The sequence below is a fragment of the Pollachius pollachius genome, assembly GCF_949987615.1.
Source record: "Pollachius pollachius genome assembly, chromosome: 2".
Classification (NCBI taxonomy): Eukaryota; Metazoa; Chordata; class Actinopteri; order Gadiformes; family Gadidae; genus Pollachius; species Pollachius pollachius.
The window spans coordinates 21,574,084-21,594,334 of NC_136935.1; the positions used below are offsets into that span (position 1 = coordinate 21,574,084).

General features: G+C 40.3%; 1 protein-coding gene across 1 annotated transcript; it reads right to left on the minus strand.

The window, feature by feature from the left end:
• Positions 1 to 1,262: 1,262 nt before the first annotated feature.
• On the minus strand, positions 1,263 to 8,081 carry LOC307092003 (homeobox protein Hox-D4b-like; the record flags this gene model as incomplete). The annotated part of the gene is made up of 3 exons (XM_079758861.1): positions 1,263 to 1,555; positions 1,968 to 2,250; positions 7,950 to 8,081. 3 exons carry the CDS (start codon positions 8,079 to 8,081, stop codon positions 1,263 to 1,265), a joined length of 708 nt encoding a protein of 235 aa, XP_079614987.1.
• Positions 8,082 to 20,251: the final 12,170 nt, after the last annotated feature.

Sequence of the window (20,251 nt, forward strand, 5' to 3'; positions counted from 1 at the left end):
ATGTAGGTAATAAATTCACCGATCATAAATCACGAGCAGTGTATTCTCTGTCACATGTGCTACCGGTGAAACCATCCTCCTCCTTATCAAGGGACATCAATCTGTTAGTGCTTGATTTTGTGCGGGTCTGTGTGTGTCTGTATGTGTCTGTGTGTGTCTGTGTGTGTGTGTGTCTTTGTGCGTGTGTGTGTTGGGGGGGGGGGGGGGGCGGGGGGGGAGTCGCTGTCAATCACGGGCCGTCGGATGAGATATTTCACCATCGTTGGACAACGACAGCGTTTATTTATTTATTGTTACAAATGTCTAAATATAAAACAATCCATTAATTAAAAATATATCACATCAACCAAGATAATAATTGCTACCAAGAATAAAGTACAAATTGATCTATGATGACTGTGATAATAATAATAAGAATAAGAATAAGAACAATAATAATAATAATAACAATAATAACAACGACAATAATAATAGCATATCAATCTGGAATAACAAAAATCCGAAATCACCATCATTTCAATTTTAGAACAGTACTTGTTTGACGACTCTGTGTTTAAAAATAAAGATTTCAAAAATCTTTTGACCCTGTAACCCTGAGTAGTATTAAAAAAATCGGTCAGTGCAGAAAACATATATTTATGAGCCTAATTTTGAGGTTGTCCCAGTGAGTATGGGGACCCAATCCTTATAGGCCTCCCGGCCCTCAGATACAGGCTGTAGCCCAGCTGTCCCTTCCCTTTGAATTTATCCTTTGAACACGACATTGTCCATCCTAACGTTTTAAATCGAGGCCTGTACGAAAATGAATCCGCTCGACCTACCAATTATTTTTTCTATAGTCAACATCATTATTAATAGTAAGTGTCGGTATTTTCTACCTCACAATATAGCTTACATTTTGAACAATAAACATTGAAGCATAAATGCGCCTGATGAGTTCCGGTGGTCTGTATTTGGTACTACAGTACATACAGTATTTAACCTGTTTATTGGAACCACTTTAAGGCCTGTACATGTGCATGGAAATAACTTTGATAACTACTTCAGTAAAGAAAAAACCCTGTTTTGTGAACCCTGTAAAAAATAAACCCTGTTTTCTCCAGCGCGTCCTTCCCCTCGGAGTCTGAGGGTACCGCGCATCGGGCGGCGGCGCTCCTCTCCGGTACCGACCTCTCCTCTCCGGTACCGACTCTCTCCACTCCGGTACCGGCCCTCTCCTCTCCGGTACCGGTACCAATGTTCCAGCGAGTCTCTGCTGAGGCTCAGACCGCCGCCAGCCCCTCAAGGCGGGGAGGGCCGCTGTCTGCGGGCTTCTTGTTCTTGTTCTTCCCCTTGGTGTTGGGCAGCTTGTGATCCTTCTTCCACCGCATGCGGCGGTTCTGGAACCAGACCTTGACCTGCCGCTCGGCTAGGCAGAGCACCCCAGCCACCTCCACCCGGCGGCGGCGCGTCAGGTAGCGGCTGAAGTGGAACTCCTTCTCCAGTTCCAGGACCTGCTGCCGCGTGTAAGCCGTTCGCAGGCGCTTGGGCTCGGGTCCGAGGTGGTGGGGGTTAACTGGTGGAGAACGGGAAGACAATGTAAAAAGATCAGGACACTTTGCCCCTGATATTTAACCTTCTTTTTCAGTCTTCGTTAGGCCTTCGTTAGGCCTCCCATTATTTTATTAAAAAGTTATTCCAAATAAAGATGCAGTCTCTTCCCCCCCCCCCCCCCCCCCCCCCACACACACACACACACACACACACACACACACGAATGAAAGCCATAAAACTTTATAGAGGGTGTAATTCTCTCTGGCTCCCTCGCTGCGCTCATAAATAACTTAACAACTTCAAACCGCTTCTTACAACCGGACAGGATAGTGAGGGGGGACGGGAGAGGAGAAGAAAGGGAAAGCCGAGAGATATATTAGGCATTAGAATAATAAAGCGGGTGAGAAATAGTACATTTTAGTGGTTCATCTTACCATGGTTAATGTGCACTTTCTTCATCCACGGGTAGACCACCACTGGCGGCCTCTCTTTGCCCTGGCAGATCGCCTTCCTCTGCACCTGAGACTGCTTACAGGTCACCCAGGCCTGGCATGGATCCCCCGCGGAGAAGCGCTCCTTGGCCGCGGCGTTGTGCTCTCTGCAGCCCGGGAGAGGCTCCTTGTGTCCTGGCCCCTGGACAGGAGCCTGGTAGCCGGTTTGTTGTGGTGTGTATGGCGGTGGAGGGGGCTGGTAGCCCTCTCCATACCTATTACTGTCCTGGGGGTTATAATACCCCCCTTGGTCACTAAAATGACTGTAATCCTCTTCACAAGGCGGGAACTGCGGCTCAACATATTTACAGCTCACCACATAGGACTCCATGATTGATTTATAGCGATGCTGCTAGGAGAATACTAATTTTTCTTTCTCTCTCTCGCTCCCTTTCTCCCCCTCTGGCATGAAGCCATCCCACGGCTGTCAAATAGAGCGAGGTCGATGCAGACCATGTGACCCTACGACCAGCCAATGGGAACATGTTCAACTGTTATGGGGAGAACTGAATCTGGGATTTGGGGAAGAAAAGAATCATATGGCGGGGATTATAAAAAAAAGAGAACGATGTATTAATCTGTGTTATCTATCTATCTATTCCTCTCTCTCTCTCTGTCTCTCTCTGTCTCTCTCTCTCTCTCTCTCTCTCTCTCTCTCTCTATATATATATATATATATATATATATATATACATATGTGTTTTAAATCACATGTTTATCTATTTATTTCATGTATCATTCAATATATCTATCTATCTATCTATCTATCTATCTATCTATCTATCTATCTATCTATCTATCCATCTATCCATCTATCCATCTATCCACCTATCCATCTATCTATCTATCTATCTATCTATCTATCTATCTATCTATCTATCTATCTATCTATCTATCTATCTATCTATCTATCTATCTATCCATCTATCCACCTATCCACCTATTCATCTATCTATCTATCTATCTATCTATCTATCTATCTATCTATCTATCTATCTATCTATCTATCTATCTATCTATCTATCTATCTATCTATCTATCTATCTATCTATCTATCTCTCTATCTATCTATCTATCTATCTATCTATCTATCTATCTATCTATCTATCTATCTATCTATCTATCTATCTATCTATCCATCTAGGCCTATCTGTCTGTCTTTGTTCCAACCCATCTCATTGTATCTCTCTTTCTTCCCTGTCTATTGAGATGCAGGGGTGTAGATTTATGACTTCAGATGACTGGCTCTTACCGCACACAGATGGGTACGCTGAAAAATTAATCTGGCCATATTGAATAAGGGCAGACCATATTTCAGTCAAAAGCTCCACAACAAAACGTATCCGTTCAGAAAGGTCTCGGATAAGAGAATAGAATAAAAGGCCCCAGACAGTGAGTAGTGGAGGTCTTTGTCATCAGGAGGTCAACCCGAGGTGTTCACCACAACGACGGGGAAAAGACGTGATGGGCTGGCAGAAAAATGAAGATTGAACATGCGAGTAGAATGAAAACCTGGAGGTATTTAATGACGAATAAACAAAAATAAATTGGGACTTTAAACGGAATTGATGAGCAAACCGCAACCTCTACGGCAAGAAGAGAAAATCAGTCACATGTGGATGAATAGCCGGTTCTCCAGTTAAAGTTTAGTTAAAGTTGTGTTATTAAGTTATGTTATTAAGCAGTAGGCCCGCATGGACCCGTCCACCGGCACGATAACTTAGCCGCTATGTTCACCATTATTGGGGATTGATAAGATTATTTTATTAAAGGTTAAGGTTGAACATTATAACCCTGATGACTTCAGGCCTTGTGTGATAAGTGGCTGTGCATCAAGATGTTATCGATTTTCATTTGGCATAAAACTAGATGCAAAAGAGGGACTTCCGACTTCCGGCTTGATATGAACAAAATTTTTACTATTTTAATCATTACAATAATGTTATTGTTATTATTACGATTATTATTATTATGTTATTGTGATTATTTTGTTATTATTATTATTATTATAATTATTATTATTATTATTATTATTATTATTATTATTATTATTATTATTATTATTATTATTATCCTATTTGTATTATTATTATTATCATTGTTATGATTATTATCAAAACAACATCGATTCATGGCTTCCAGGTCAAATGTGTAGATAGGCTGTTGGGCTGTAGGCCTATGTAGTTTTCTAGTGTTTTTTATATCCTCAGATTTCATTGGCAAATAAGACAAAGCAAAACATGACATTTCTACCACCAAACCATATGGGATCAAAGACCCTTTAAATGCACTCATTCAAGATATGGATTGAATGTTAGAAAATGTTAATTTAACACACATGTTGAAACAAGCATTTACACATATTTTCTAAATCTTAGATTGCATGTCAAATAAACATCTTAAATGTCAAAATATACTACAATATTCAAACATATTGCACGTTTAATTCAGTAATGTGAACTCGAACTCCAAAACGGCGGATGCCTGGATTAATAAATAGTCAATAGTGAACCCGTTTAGACGTCGTCGGCATGGCGCTCTGTCCTTTTCGGTTCCACCGGACAGATGGTGGGTCGATGCCCACAGACTCCCTCAGAACCCAACCTGTGCTGAAGCATGTCCACACATTCGGTTCTACAGGGTACCCACGGGCACCGCGTTGAAGAGGCTCGGCGGCCGGTTAGTGTTGAGGTCCTGGTGGTTATCTCTGTATTTGTCGGCCACATCAACTTACGAGTAGACATGAGCACCGTGAACCAGTGAATCAAATGACTGCACAAAGAGTTCCTCATTCAGAGATGCGAAATTGAATTAATTAAATATAAAACACAAATTCAAATGGATGTGCGTAAGTGTCCTTTTGTGTGTGCGTGTGTTTGCGAGCGTGTTTCGTGACTCTCGATATAACGATGGAAAAACCGCCTACTTTGAACAATATTAACGAACAAAATGTTCCACATGGACTGTTTACACAACCAAAAAAAGGTCGATGAAGCTCCAGTGGAACTATAATGTCTTAAGATCTCTTTATCTCAGATGCATGGGCATATAGTTCTGTATTATATTTTAACATTATAATAATTTGTCATCCTCAATGGGTGCAGTCTTATTTGGTGGGATTGAACTACTTCCTGGTAAAACCCACATGAGACTCTTTTCCCGTTAGATTCAGTAGCCTAACATAATTACATTATTATATAAATGCAATATAAACGAGGGCAGAGTTTACAACACCTCAAACGGTTTAATCCACTGCGTAAAGCGTTTATCCTTAAAGGATAACCAACATTTTCATTTTGGGGATACTATCTATATACATACATTCGTTGTTCACGACTGAAGGCCCGTGGGTCTCATTAATTTCCTCTCCAGGTTTTGTGAAGTAAGGTCGTTATGTTGGTGATCTGAATAGGATTCCATAGCTGGAAACTTCTGTTGATTAACGCACAAATCGGAGTGATGCACAGTTTTTGAAAGAGCATTCTTCCTTAAGAATGTAGCCTAGCTGCCTTCGGGTCGGTAGAGGGTCAGTCCGGCTCCCTGACCGCTGGCTCACCGTGGTTCCATTAGTCCTGCTGCACCATGAGGGCTCGGACTGGGGGGACTTGGGGACCACGCAGAGGTCACCGGCCTGCGGAGCCTTTTGTTCTAGGGTCTCTCTCTCCGGTCAGCCGTGGGGATCACCCCAACAAGTGGTCAAACACTGGCCCATCACGGAACCTCATTGTTTTGTACATTGACCTATAGACCGATCTTTCTTGAGAAAGTTGAACGGCAAATTCTCCTGGATCCCTTGAGAGAGATTAGATCAGATCAGATCGAATCAGATGAGACTGACCGGTGCGCAGAGGAGGGCGGGCCAGCGGAATAAAAAACAGTCGACTGACATACCATTAACGATGCAGATGGTGTTTGGTGGACTACAGGACAGGCCATATTGTCTTGTCAATAGATGCAGGCCTATTCTCATCTGGACACTTCAATGCTAACTCGTAGCCCGGGTGGGTTTCCAGGTGTAAAGTCCGCGCTAAATATCCTTACATTGCCGATGTAAAGCCATTCAGTGGTGCCCTTTCTTTCTGGGGTCGTTTCACTTTTTCATGTGAGACAGGCTGACCGCCGGCTCACCTCACCTCCCCCCAGCCTCCCCCAGCCTCCCCCTCGGCCCTCCGCGGGTCAAAGCCGAGCTAGAGGAGCCTCACCGGGTTGGTCATTAACTCCGACCTCTAACCAGAGAGAAACACGCCGTCTGCATTGTGTTGCTATCCAATTCAGAAATGCCCTTCTTTTGTCAACGTTTGCAAACTTGTGTACAAACCTACATACCTACATATTATTATTATTATTATTATTATTATTATTATTATTATTATTATTATTATTATTATTATTATTATATTATTATGTCAATTTATGTCAATGTCAATAAACCTGAGTATGCGATTTCACTGGGTAGCAGAAAGCTGGGAGTTCTATTTAGTCTCTGCCTAGTGGTCTAATCTAGTTTAGGGGTCTAATCTAGCCTAGGGGTCTAACCTAGTCTAGGGGTCTAATTAAGTCTAGGGGTATAATCTAGTCTAGGGCTCTAATTTAGTCTAGGGGTCGTATCTAGTCTAGGGGTCTAATCTAGTCTAGGGGTTTAATTTAGTCTAGAGATCTAATCTAGTCTACGGGTATAATCTACTCTAGGGGTTTTATCTAGTCTAGGGGGGTTATCTATAGGGGTATAATCTAGTCTCTGCCTAGGGGTCTAATCTTGTCTAGGGGTCTAATCTTGTTTTCTAGGGGTCTAATCTAGTCTAGGGGTCTAATCTAATCTAGGGGTCTAATCTAGTCCCCTAGGGTTTTATCTTGGCCTCTATGGGTCTAATCTGGTCTCCTAGGGGTCTAATCTCTGTTTAGGGGTCTAATCTAGTTTTGAGGGGTCTATAGGGGTCTTTTTTTTAAGTAAAAAATATATAAATTTTGCGAAAAACCTGCAATTAATCTCTCGACATTGAACTAAAATAACATCCGTGTTTAAATAGCAGAAGAAGCTTCGTCGTCGTGAATTTAGACGTTGCATTTATCTTGTGAAAAATATTTTTTTTTATAATTGAAAGATTAGAATGATTCCTTATTATATAGGCCAAATAAATCTAAAATCACATTACAATTAGCTATTAGCCTATTATTGTTATAATATAATATTATTATTGTTGTAATTACTATTATATTTTTTCCTTTATTATTATTGAAAGTATTTATAGTATTAGGCCAATAACGTTGTATTTATTGTTAGTTGTTTTTGTTTTTTTGAAGCAAGATGTAATTGTGTTATAACGTACCATCGCTCCAACCTGGGGCATATATTGACTTAAAATAGACCTTAACTCGTCGCATAGCCAAGTATCACACATTTAGTACACATATTAGGCTATACATATTATACTATACATTATTATTGTATAGTATATATTATTATTATTATTATTATTATTATTATTATTATTATAAATATTATTACTAGAACCTTTATTAGGTCAATTACTATTATTTCACATTTAATGGCATTTGGACATCATGGAAATAATAATGTGAACGCTTGCTAAATAGTTAATAAATCAAAAAGCCCAATAAAATGTAAAAGCTTTGCGACAGACTTTCTTTAAGCGATTTGAAAATTTAGAAATCTGGTATAGCCTACACAAAAACACACACACACACACACACACACACACACACACACACACATACAACACACACACACACACACACACACACACACACACACACACACACACACACTCACACACACACTTACACACAAATACAAACACATGCACACACAAACAACACTAGTGCACTGACCACTTAGTTAGGCTATACCCAGTAATTTAAAGCCAAATGCATAATACTAGTCAATTTAAATCCAAATTAACTTACATGTGTTCGAATCTCCTCTTCGTTCCCCTGCAGAAAACCTCCAGAGGAAGAGAGCAGCCATGTGAGCATCCCGCCACAAAGAGCATGCTGTTGTTTGGGATGAATATGGCCCATCTGGCTGCTGACCGCCATTCAGTGGGAGTCATATTTTGGGGCTTGACAACTGGCTGCAATAAAACACACTTTATTACCGTCACGTGTCCTCGTTGTCCCGCTGCTGATTCATAAATTAGGCCTACACCTCCAGCTCCTTGAGGTGGAGGCGCCAGAAAGACGCGGAGAAGCAAAGCGAAGCGCATTGGGAATGTTTTGTGCTCCAAGATTTTGAAACGTTACGGTTGAAACTTGGTCGAGTCAATGACAATTGGTTTGGATTTACTAAATAAAAAGAGTCTTATTTAAAAATAATATTAAATGACTTCAAACCTTTTCTAGTAGAAATTATGACTATTGGTTGATCGTTTGACACAATCCAGATCAGATCTCATTAAACACCTTTTTTAATTGTAGGCCTCAAGCCTATATTATTTGTATTTCTTTAAAAAATGAAGTCACAAATTTATGTGGAAAGATGTTTTGAAACGTTGTTTGTGCGTGATGATGACAGAGCGGCGTGTGGAATTGTAAACGCTGAAAGAGACGCGCTGTGGGGCAGAAGAGGAACGCGACGCCTCGGCCTGGCTCTGAATGGCTGTGGCATTCTGGAGGACATTTGTCTCTCGCTTTGATTTCCGCAAAAGGAAGGGCCATTAAGCCATAAACAGCGTCTGTGAAAACATGCCTGTGAGTGTGTGTGTGTGTGTGTGTGTGTGTGTGTGTGTGTGTGTGTGTGTGTGTGTGTGTGTGTGTGTGTGCTTGCGTGCGTGCGTGCGTTTGTGTGTGTGTGTGTGTGAATTTGCGTGTTGCGTTTGTTAGCTCAACAGCCCAGCGGCTGGTAGGGACATCAGTGCAGAGAGAACCGCCGTAAGATCAGGATGAGATGAGATGAAAACATCCTAAGAACAACAATCATGAGAATGGACGCATGATGATAATTATTATAATTGTTATAATTCTGTATAGCTGTTGAATTGATTTACAACAGGCCTTTTTTAGTGAATTAAAGGCATTGTACATACTGTTTGGGGTTGCAAGATTAATACATACATAGGCCACACACACACACACACACACACACACACACACACGCACACACACACTAGTATGTTTGCATGTATTATTGTGTACGTGTATGTTTGTACGTGTGTGTGTGTGTGTGTGTGTGTGTGTGTGTGGAGCCAATTGATGATGTTGCAAAGCTAAACCAGTGTGTATAATGTCTATAATTGAGTAAAAGAGCCTATCGTATATCAGTTGAGGAGCTATACAGAAAGTGGATGCGTGACGTGACACATGAGAGAAGGACGTCTTTGTAAGGTGCTGTGGCTCCCCCTAGTGTTGAAAACAACAAATCGAATCCAACAAATGCATCAGCTAGTTCCTAATTAAACTAAATGGATCAAAAGATATATTATTCAGACTAATATTAATTATTGATTATTAAATTGCTATATACATTTTTACGAAATGATCAACATTTTCAAAAATGTCTATTATTTGGTTAAAACAAATAATTCTAATAATTTCTAAATCCAAAACCATGTATGGGTAAAGCCCGTATGCAGCGCACCCCTGGGGCCATGGCGCCCCCTGCTGCGGCCCCCTGGTGGCCTAACGAGCCTTCTTCTAGGAAGCACTTCCACCATTGGTTGCTAGATAACTGTGCCGTTTGACCATAAGGACACAAAATAATCATCAAAACGTTCATCTGACTGTTGTCTGCAGGGGAGTAGGAATGAGTTTAACATTGGGGGGGACACATATCGGAAACCTGACAGATCCGGTATAATTTTTAGGTGGGACAAATGCGCCTGTCTCCGATATTGGAGGGGACACGTCCCCTCCGTCCCCCCCAGTTCCTACGCCCTTGGTTGTCTGCATTAACTATTGGGCTTTTCATGTACGCCTTCCAATAGTTTTTCATAAAGAACTAAATTAAGTTTCATTGTGTAATGCAGTTCAGATAGGGGTTGGCGGGACAAATCAAATCCACAATAATATCGTAATATTATAATACGATTTATGCTACTTTGAGTGATGAACAAAGATGGTCTATTTCGAAACAGAAATGGTAAGTTAAAACTTGAAGAGAAGTTCCCCATCGTATAACCCTGTGGCCCACTCATCTACTTAAATCGGCCTAAATCTATCTCAATCCTCATATGTTTTTTGAAGCGCTTTCACCATTTGGTGTACATTAGTCTTATCTTTATAGCTATCAAATATTCTATATAGTCTATTATAGTATAAGAGTCATATCGTTATTAGTTATAGTAATTATATAACTACATCATAGTTATTATTATTAGTAGGCCTACAACTAGAGGTTTATCCAAGGCTGTGGCGCCTCCTAGCAGAACATGAAGGCATTCAAGCATTGACGCCATTTCATTATTTCAAAAGCATGTCTGGAAAACATTAACTATTAACAAACGAAACACCGTAAGTTCAATTGTATTTTAGTAGAACAAATAATGTGATTAACTCAACCCTTTTGTGTGCATTTCAGTGCATATTTATTTAATTCAACTTTTGAAAAGGTTGTTTTATAATGGGCCTCCTGTAAAGTGCCTTGAAATATATGTAAGGGATAATTTATAGAGCGCTGGTCATTATCGAGAAAATAAGCCCCGACAGGGCGAACCGAAGCGGAGGTGTCTTGTCTGCCATGAAGGGGCTTATTTTCGATAATGACTGGAGACGTTCTATACATTATCCCGCTTATTACACGGTTTCTTGCCAAAAGGAATATATATATTGGATATAGAGAATTGTTGCCACGTCCCAGTGGTGGTGGTGTCATATATATGAAAGACGGCATTCAAATATACTACAATGATCAATTAGGAGGCCGAAGCCCTAAAGGAAGTGATGCACTAGGTGCATTAACAAGAAAGCTATAGACCTGGGGTGAAGTGATAAAAACTCGTCCATTACAACTTCAACCAGGGTGCATCTTGGGATTACTCTGTGAAAATTGTGGGTCTCTGGGAAAAAGCCCGCCCTAACCCTAATCCTAACCCAAAACCTCATACTCCCCCCTCCCTGCCCTCGGGATCCGACCTGGCCAAGTTTCGGTGTGGGAGTCCAAGTTAGGCCCTAGAAAAAGGTATTCAAGTTTCAGGGCGGTAGGACCTTCCTATCTCAAAAAATGTCTTTCCACCACATTCTGAACCACTAGGTCTTGCAGGCAACACATCTGAGAGGCTTTGTCCAAAAAACAGTCCATTTGGGAAAACTTTTTTTCTCTAAGAGTTAAAACTCCAAATCTCCGATATGTTTTTCTCGGGACCCCGGGAAATGTGCGGATACATTTTGGCATCTCTAGTTATCTCGAAAAGGCAGGAAAAGGGGCGTGACCTCCAACAGTAGAGTAAATGTACATAAGACAGAGGTTAGATTCTAGTCCCCATTTTTTGTGGGATGGAGGTGTACATTTGTGGCTTAAGCTATGTAGACACAGCTGGCCTGTGGACAAGTTTTTGAAGTCTTGGGTCAAAAGGTCAAAAGGACCCGGCACCACGCCGCTTATGAGATTACAAAAAGTTAATGTGCATTTCTCTCATAACTTTTTGTCATCATTAAAGTGAGGCCTGATTCCCAGATATGCATTTTGGATGGCTAGGGTGTAGGTCTGGGAAGAACTTCAGGCCAAAATCTTGCAAGAGAGCCGCTGGGTGAGGTGCAACGAGATGGAGCACTTGCTGAGTCATTTCTTGTAGGGCTGGAGCCCCAAAGTTGATAATGATATGCGCCCTTTGAGACCCCCTTTGATATAAAAGAGACCCCAGGTATATAGCTTATAGCTTGTTAATGTCCTCGACTCAGTCACCTATTGCATCACTTCCTTTAGGGTCTTCTGCCTCCTAATTGATCATTGTAGCATATTTGAATGCCCTCTTTCATATTTATAATAATAATAATAATAATAATAATAATAATAATAATAATAATAACAATAATAATAATAATAATAATAATAAGTGAGCAGTTGTAGTTTATAATATGACACCACCACCACTGGGACATGGCAACAATTCTCCATATGGGGAGGGGGGGGGGGGGGGGGGGTGTACACTAGACAGTAGGGGTGTACACTAGCCATAAATAGGAAGCACACTCAGGAGGAGGAATGACCTCTCACACATATTAAATTAATTGCATCAAATAACCCTGCCTCGTTCAATCAATGAGCTTAGTGTTTTGCTTTCAAGAATAGGTTGTAGGCTATGTCACTATGTCACTGCGCGTCTCTCAGAGTGACGTAACAAGCCACCAGACAGCAATTTAAAAAAAACGAGTCAAGTAACTTATTAATTACAAGTCTAAACTGCGGAAAATAGAAACATATTCCAAGGTGCCTTTTGAAGGAAACCTTGGAATATCGGTCAATTTCCTAATCAGCGGACCCTAGTTTACGACGTAAACAACACAATTGACGGCAGGTCTGCTGCCGCCCTTAACCAATGTGGTTTGGATCCATGTAAGGAGCAGAGGGGGCTGGCAACCATCATAGCAACCATTGAGAGTCACGTGACGTGGACGCAGGCCCATTGAAAAGGAAAGGCCAAAAATCTTAGGCATGTCACACAATTAAAGCCGTTATTGTATTTAATTAATTAAATATTTAAAGATATGTTATTTATATAAATAAACAATTATTTAGTTATAATAGTATGAGTAGACCATAGCTTTTATTCAATTATCGTTTTAACAAGATCTGTATGTGACCATTGACCATCCTCTCGGAAATTCTATGAATGAAATTCAAATTGACGGTAAAAAAAAGACCATTCTCGTTGCTTTGAGGAAGTCTGGTGGACTCCGTATATAATAATTAAATAAATAAATACATAAATAAATAAATATATCTGTTTATTTATTACACGGCTCGTCTCAATGCTGTGGAACGCTCCGTTCACTTGCATGTGACTTCCCGACTTCTGGCGGTGAATTATTTTTTCCTTCAGGGCTTAAAGTATTTTTTAAAGTTGTTAAATAAAATAACATCATTACACGGTTACATAAAATAACATAATCAGCAAAGACAATGGTTTCATAGCCATGATTTAAACGGCATGCGAGCTGCTGGTTTTAGCGTCCATAGCAACCATCATAGCAATTATGTTATTATATTTCTGTCAAGACCTGAAATATACTTCGTCACAACTATCAAACCAAACATCCTTCACATTCACCGAGCGAAGATTATGAAAGTAAAATGCAAATTTCTCGCTAAAACACTTTTAATGGCGTAACTATACAAAAATGTCATATTTTACACATACTTTGTACTCGACGTCACGACGACTGGCTGGCGGGCAAGAACAACGTTCTCTAGCAACTTAGTAACCTAATCAAGGATCTGCCAGGACGTCGCCAGTTTTACCAAACGAACCAAAGTTGGTATTTTGAGGTGAAAACGATATGCCAGATAGTTGCTGTGCGATTGGATGCATTAACTGCCGACGAGTGAAGCCGGGTTATGTTTTTACCGGATCCCATCCGAAAAGGAGAAGACGTGTATTATTGTCTATAAGATTAGAATTTGCCATAAGTAATATATATTGTTTAATTGCACATTATAATTATCATTATTTCAAAATGAAAATAGCCCTCCCTCTGCCGTCATGGGGATAGCCCGTGTTGCCAGATTGTGCGGGAAATCTGCCCAATCTGGCAACGCTACCGGAGGCGTCACTAAACGATCCGAAGCAGTTTTATTTTTTTTGAGTGCAGCAAAAAGCTCCGCTGCGTTGGAACTTCAGAAATGCTTGAGAAAATGTAACTTGTTTGGCCGCTACCGCATTACTTGGTCAATAAAAGAGCTACTTAAAAGTTATTTGATTCAGAAAAAAGCTATTTGTGGATCGTTTTGCGGGTAGCTAGATAGTACTTACTCAACTTAGCTTTGATTATGAAGATATTCCTTTTTTTTCACCTCCCATACGACAACGTTGTTAATCCACCCACTCTTGAAAAAAGTTAGCTATCGTACTTTTGTAGGCTTTCATTTTTTGTGCGGTATAAGGTGACAGATTCTCTATAAGATAAATGTAAATATCTCCAAACTCCACTTCTGGTCGAGACGTTGCCAACTTCAAAGCAATGAACACATCAGCGGGTGCTGTGTATGGATCACAAGTTTCGAGTATGTTTATCTTTTCTTGATATCTAATTTGAACATTTATGGTCTAAATAGTTGATTGATTGTAGTATTGGAAATCTGCAAGGCTGCAATTCCCCTGGCTGGCCGCTAATCGTCGCCATTTTGTCGGCGGCTGTTGCCCTCCAGGTAGCCATGGTAGTCACGTGACTGCAAAGTATTAATTAGAGCCGTTGTCGGGTTAATACAGGAGTAATGGGCTGCTGGAGCACCCGCTCTGTCAAACATCGACGGGAATGGCAATACATTGTAGTGAATTGAACCCCCTCTCCGTCTGCAGACGACGCCGGAGGGTACCTTTCCCGTCAGCGACCGGCGCTAAAGTGCCCTTGCCAACAGTTGGTTTTTGACGTTCTCGGAGTAAGACTGTGTTAGCCTTACCCCGCTACTTTTGGTTCAGATATTCTGACCCTCTCTCTCCCCCCCACCCCCCGCTCTCTCTCTCTCTCTCTCTCTCTCTCTCTCTCTCTCTCGCTCTCTCTCTCTCTCTCTCTCTCTCTCTCTCTCTCTCTCTCTCTCTCTCTCTCTCTCTCTCTCTCTCTCTCTCTCTCTATCTGGCTCTCTGTATAAGCATGCATGTATGCGTAGGTGTGGGTGTGTTTTTCTCTCTCTCTGTCTCTCTCTCACACTCACACACACACACACACACACACACACACACACACACACACACACACACACACACAAACAAACGTGATTTTTTTGCCGCATTGCAGGGCTGTAAATATCGAACACCTCTGTGTCTTTGTTGGCCTTCATTTCGATCACATCCTGAACTGCCACATTATACTATAAATCAGAAAAACGCGATCAGAAAAACATTACGAAAGATGTGCATTCTGTCCCTTTGGGTTTTCTCTCTCCAAACTGCCACCATAAAATACAACACACTCCGTCGTAGGCCTAGGCAACCTCACACTCATGCTACTCAAAGAGAAGGCAAAGACCTTCGGGATTAAGGCGTTATCTAATAACAACGTGAGGCCTATCCGGGGGTCTTATATATATTTTTATATTGTGGGTCTAAAAGTGAGAAGTCAACGTTGCATTTTTAATAGCGCAAGGATTTGTCACCTGTTTTCATTGGATAGGCTACTCGATGAATGCATACACAAGGTCAACTTGAATTAGACCCCATTCATATATATATATATATATATATACCCTACTTATATAATTTAGGAGGTGTTTCCCATTAGAAGTCCATTAAAAAGCGAGCAGGTGAGATGGATTAAACAAGATGGACTTCAACCGCTTGGATCTCTCCTCTGAGTTCTTTCTTCTTCTTAAACGTGAACAAAGCCCAGCTGAAATAGAGCAGGAACCCTTCCAGTAATATTCATAAATCAGCTTCCAAAGACAGTTTACTGATTACAGTGAGAGATATCCCTACCAGTTCATCAACTCTAATGAATTGGCCTTGGAGTCAAAAAAACAAAATTTATGATTTACTAATCATAATCAGTTTACCAGTAAGGTAGACTAAGACAAAAAATATTAAACATTATCTTAACAAATTGTGTCAATGATTCATAATAGCCCTATATCCAGGCCTACATATACATGTAATCCTATGTCCTAATATAAATATAGCGACACACAAAAAGTGTTTTCAAATACCTGGGAGCTGTCAGATGAAGAACTCTCGTCATGTCTTGCATCAAAGTTTATTTTCGGCGAGCTAAAGCAGGATAATGATTAACAAAAAGATAATGAGCAAAGGGGAAACGCGTCATAGACCAATATCATGGATTCCCTTTGAATTTTTCTTGTTTTATCAATCGTCAATTGATTGCATAAAGCACAACGGCCTTCCTCAATATGAGGTATTGGTCAACGAAAATCGAGAAGAATCCAGAGAATATCAAAGGCTGTGCTGTCCGTTAGAGCGCGTAAAGGTCCCAGCTCCCCGTTCCTCTATCAGAGACCGATGCCTTGGTGCGCAGCCTCCTAAAGCTTTATGACTGCGTGTGTGTGCGATGCTGTAAATTGTACTAGACAAGCAGATGGGCCTCTGCAGCACACCAACAACAGGAGAGATGGGATCTAGCAGATGGGCCTCTGCAGCAGCAGCACCAACCAGGAGAGAAGGTTCTCGATCCTATGGCTGCATGTCGGCGGATTGGTTTGAGCAGCAGCCGTTAATATAGAGCACTTAGCAAACGTACAGATTCATTATAGATACATGATAGATTATGTAAACCGATGGCCTGCCTATAGCTCTCCACCTTATAGCGTGCCTATAAGGGTGTAGTGCGCAATAGGCATGCACCTCCCTCTATTTTCGCCGTTAGATTCAAAAGTATGTTTATTGGGCCTACGCTATGGACTATTGACAGTTTAATGTTTAGAAAATTGTAATTTGCATAGGCTAGATAAATAAATAAATATATAGGCCTAATATAGACGGTTGGGCATTGATTTGGTAGACACACCCCAAAAAAAAGTCTATTGGATACCGACTGATGAAATCATGAAGTCCCTTTCCCCCGCAGACAAACATCAATCTAAAACAAGTTTAGGGTTCACACTTCCACCACTAGGATGCTCGCTCCAACCAACAACCCCATCTAGCGGCTGCAGACATTTACTACAGCTGTGGTATTGATGAGGCCTTTATTGATCCAACTCTCAGGGTGTTAACACAAAACATGCAGCTACCTCAAATTAAAAAAAGTGATACTGGTTGGCCTCGGATGGCGTAATCGTTGTGAAACAGTGAACGAATCCCTGTTGACTTAGATTACCAGATAACGTAATATATGATTTAGAAGACTGAATAAGGCCTTAGGAGGCCACAACAAACAATTACTAGCTAATCAAATTCCGACGACTAGGCATAAGAGACCAAATAAAATATTCACAGTTAATCCATGAGAGCTACTTATTTTAATTGTAGGCTATTTAATTTTATGAAATAATTTGAGTAAAAACCAAACAAATAGCCTCAAATCCTATCTATTACTACTACTGCTGCTGCTGCTACTACTACTACTACTACTACTGCTACTACTGCTACTACTACTACTTCTACTACTACTTCTACTGCTACTGCTACTGCTACTACTGCTACTACCATTACTTCTACTACTACTACCACTACTACCACTACTACTGCTACTACTACTACTACTTCTACTGGTTCTACTACTATGGCTGCTACTACTAGTCACTTTGCAGTTGTGTAATTACAAAGATAGTACCATTTAATAAAACAAGAATACAAGAAGAATACTACAGCTATACAGACAAAAGTCAGAAATGTGGCGGAGGTTAAAAAATAAAGTAAAATAAATGGTTGACAACTTCTACTACATAATTTAAACAGTACTGTAATACAAAATGTTTTTATATGCTCTTAAAATAAAGCTGACATTATGATATATATTGTATTGTACAGCTTCAGGCTGCCTGTGTGACGTGTGGAATGAGATTTCCTTGCCTTTTCTTCCACTGATCCAACTTGTTTCAGGGTCCCGGCTCATTGGTCCGTGTGTGAACAGCAATAATAGCTGCTTCAGACTTTCCTGTGTTGTTTTGTGTCCTGAAGACCCCACAGACCCCCTGGCTAGAAGTAGCCAGAGATGGATTTCATCTGTTCCCATCCTTAGACACATTTTAAAGGTTGGAAACATGAGAGCTTGGCTTTCAGTGAGGAAGTGTTGGCCAATAAAGCCATATAGTCACAATGACTCCAATTACATTTACTGTCTCTCGGTCGCTCACCCTTCCTTTGCACGACCTCCTCCTCCTCTCTGTCTGCGTGCGTGTGTGTACGTTTCCGTGCGCGCGTGTGTGCGTCTGAAAAGTCACGTTTATTAACCAAATGCATGCTGTTGGTTTATGACCCTGCAAACGACGAAGGAAGGAAGGACTTATATAGCCCCGCAATACATGACCAATGTTACAAAGGCTCACACTGACTTTGACGAAACAAAAGGAGCCTTCACCACACACACACACACGCACACACACACACACACACACACACACACACACACACACACACACACACACACACAAACACACACACACACACACACACACACACACACACACACACACACACGCACACACACACACACACACACACACACACACACACATCAGCAAAACCCTAACCCTAACCCTAACACATCAAACAAAAGATTAAATAAAATGTTCGGCATTTAAAGCAAAATAATAGGATTCATACAAATAATAATAATACTAATAATAATAATATAATAATAATAATAATAATAATAATAATAATAATAATAATAATAATAATTTAATAATAATAGACTAATACATATTAAAATGATCAACTATTATTTTTGATCAAATGATCAAAAAATATTTTTGATCAAATGATCAAAAATAATAAACAAAAGTAAAGCACATGACACAGAAGTAAACACATAGGCCTACGCAATTTTACATTTATTTCCTTACAAATAAACATCACATTTAGCAGCACATAAAAATTATTCTAAATAAGCAAATGAATATCCTTGTCGATTTTTTGCATTTTGTGTACATTTCTTGCCAAATATATCCTACATCTGGGTCGACGATTTTTGTACATTTCTATCTTTAAACGCCGGAATTGTTTTCTATATAATTAAATAAAGATCACAGTCAAAATTTAGCTTAGAAGGACTGGTGTGTTTTGAAGTATATGCACAACATAGGCCTCATCTGACCAACATTGACCAAAATATGATAACAGCGACAAAAACACAACGTCAAATCAGCACAACTATAAGATCAGGAAATACTTCATTAGATGGGAGGGCCTTGACTTTAGGACCATAACGTGCACACAACACAGTGGAGAGAAGTATCAGAGAGTGAGGCCCATTCAAACGAGGGTTCATCCTCTCACTCTCTGCATTGTTGGACTTAATTGACATGTTATAGAATTAACCGTTTATTTCGTCACCCACATGTTATAGAGAGAGAGAGTTAAAACCGCGTCGCTATTTAGGGGTCTTTATTGAAAAATTAAAAAGAAATATGCTGAAAAATAGGATCGTTTTCAAACATGTGGTGAAAGGCATCTGGATACATGGCATAATAAATCCACAAGAGATATGAACAAAGCACCATAACGTGCCATGCCTTACAACTGTCATTACTTCACCATAGTAAAGTTGTTGATGTCAAAATTAGAGATACAAAATCGATGACTCGTTCTTTTAAAAAACCAAGACCTGTAAATTACCGGTTGGTCTATATAGCATCAGGAGAGCTGTGTTAAACAGGGACCCATTCTGAAGATGTGGAGGCCATAGCCATCATCCTAGGCCACCAACCTGATACAATCAACACGAAGCCCTCCTACCACACAATGGAGAAACCATACAGAAGAACCACATCTCCACAACGCCCCTTCCTGGTACAGCTCCACGGCCGGCACAACGGGACACCTTCTATTTTATATATAAAAAACGGAGAAATAACTTCTTCATCTAAAAGTCTTCAAATATCTATATAATGAGGAGAGCAAAAAACGTATCTAATAGCTGGCTAGAGCTTTTATTTGGAAGGTAATATGTTGGGTAGCTAGCAATCCAGCTGATCACATATTTAAGATAAATAATACTTCATTCAGTTAGAGTGACAGCATGTATTATTATGTTGCAAATAAAAAAGTGCTTTCAAAAACACTCTGAACAGCGTCCCGTTTATAATCAGCAAAACTGGACACTATCATAACATTTCCTTTTCGAAAGCGAGAAAGGAGTATAGAATCGATTCCTAGTAGTTTGAATACATAATAAAATCCCAATAAAAAATGATGTGATGAAACAGTGAGCCTGTTTGTGATTCCGTCTGATATAATTTTATTGTCCACGCGTGGAGCCGCACCCACTGGGAGACGTCTCGTTCCTCCTGAACGGAGGAGTCGGTTTGGCTCATTCTGTGGATCCCTGGAAAATATATTCATTGCAAAGCTTATCCGTCCCAATTTGTTAAGGGTCCCAATTAAATAATCCTATCTACTATATAGACCAACCAGTCAGACCAGTAGCCCTACTGTTGACTCCTC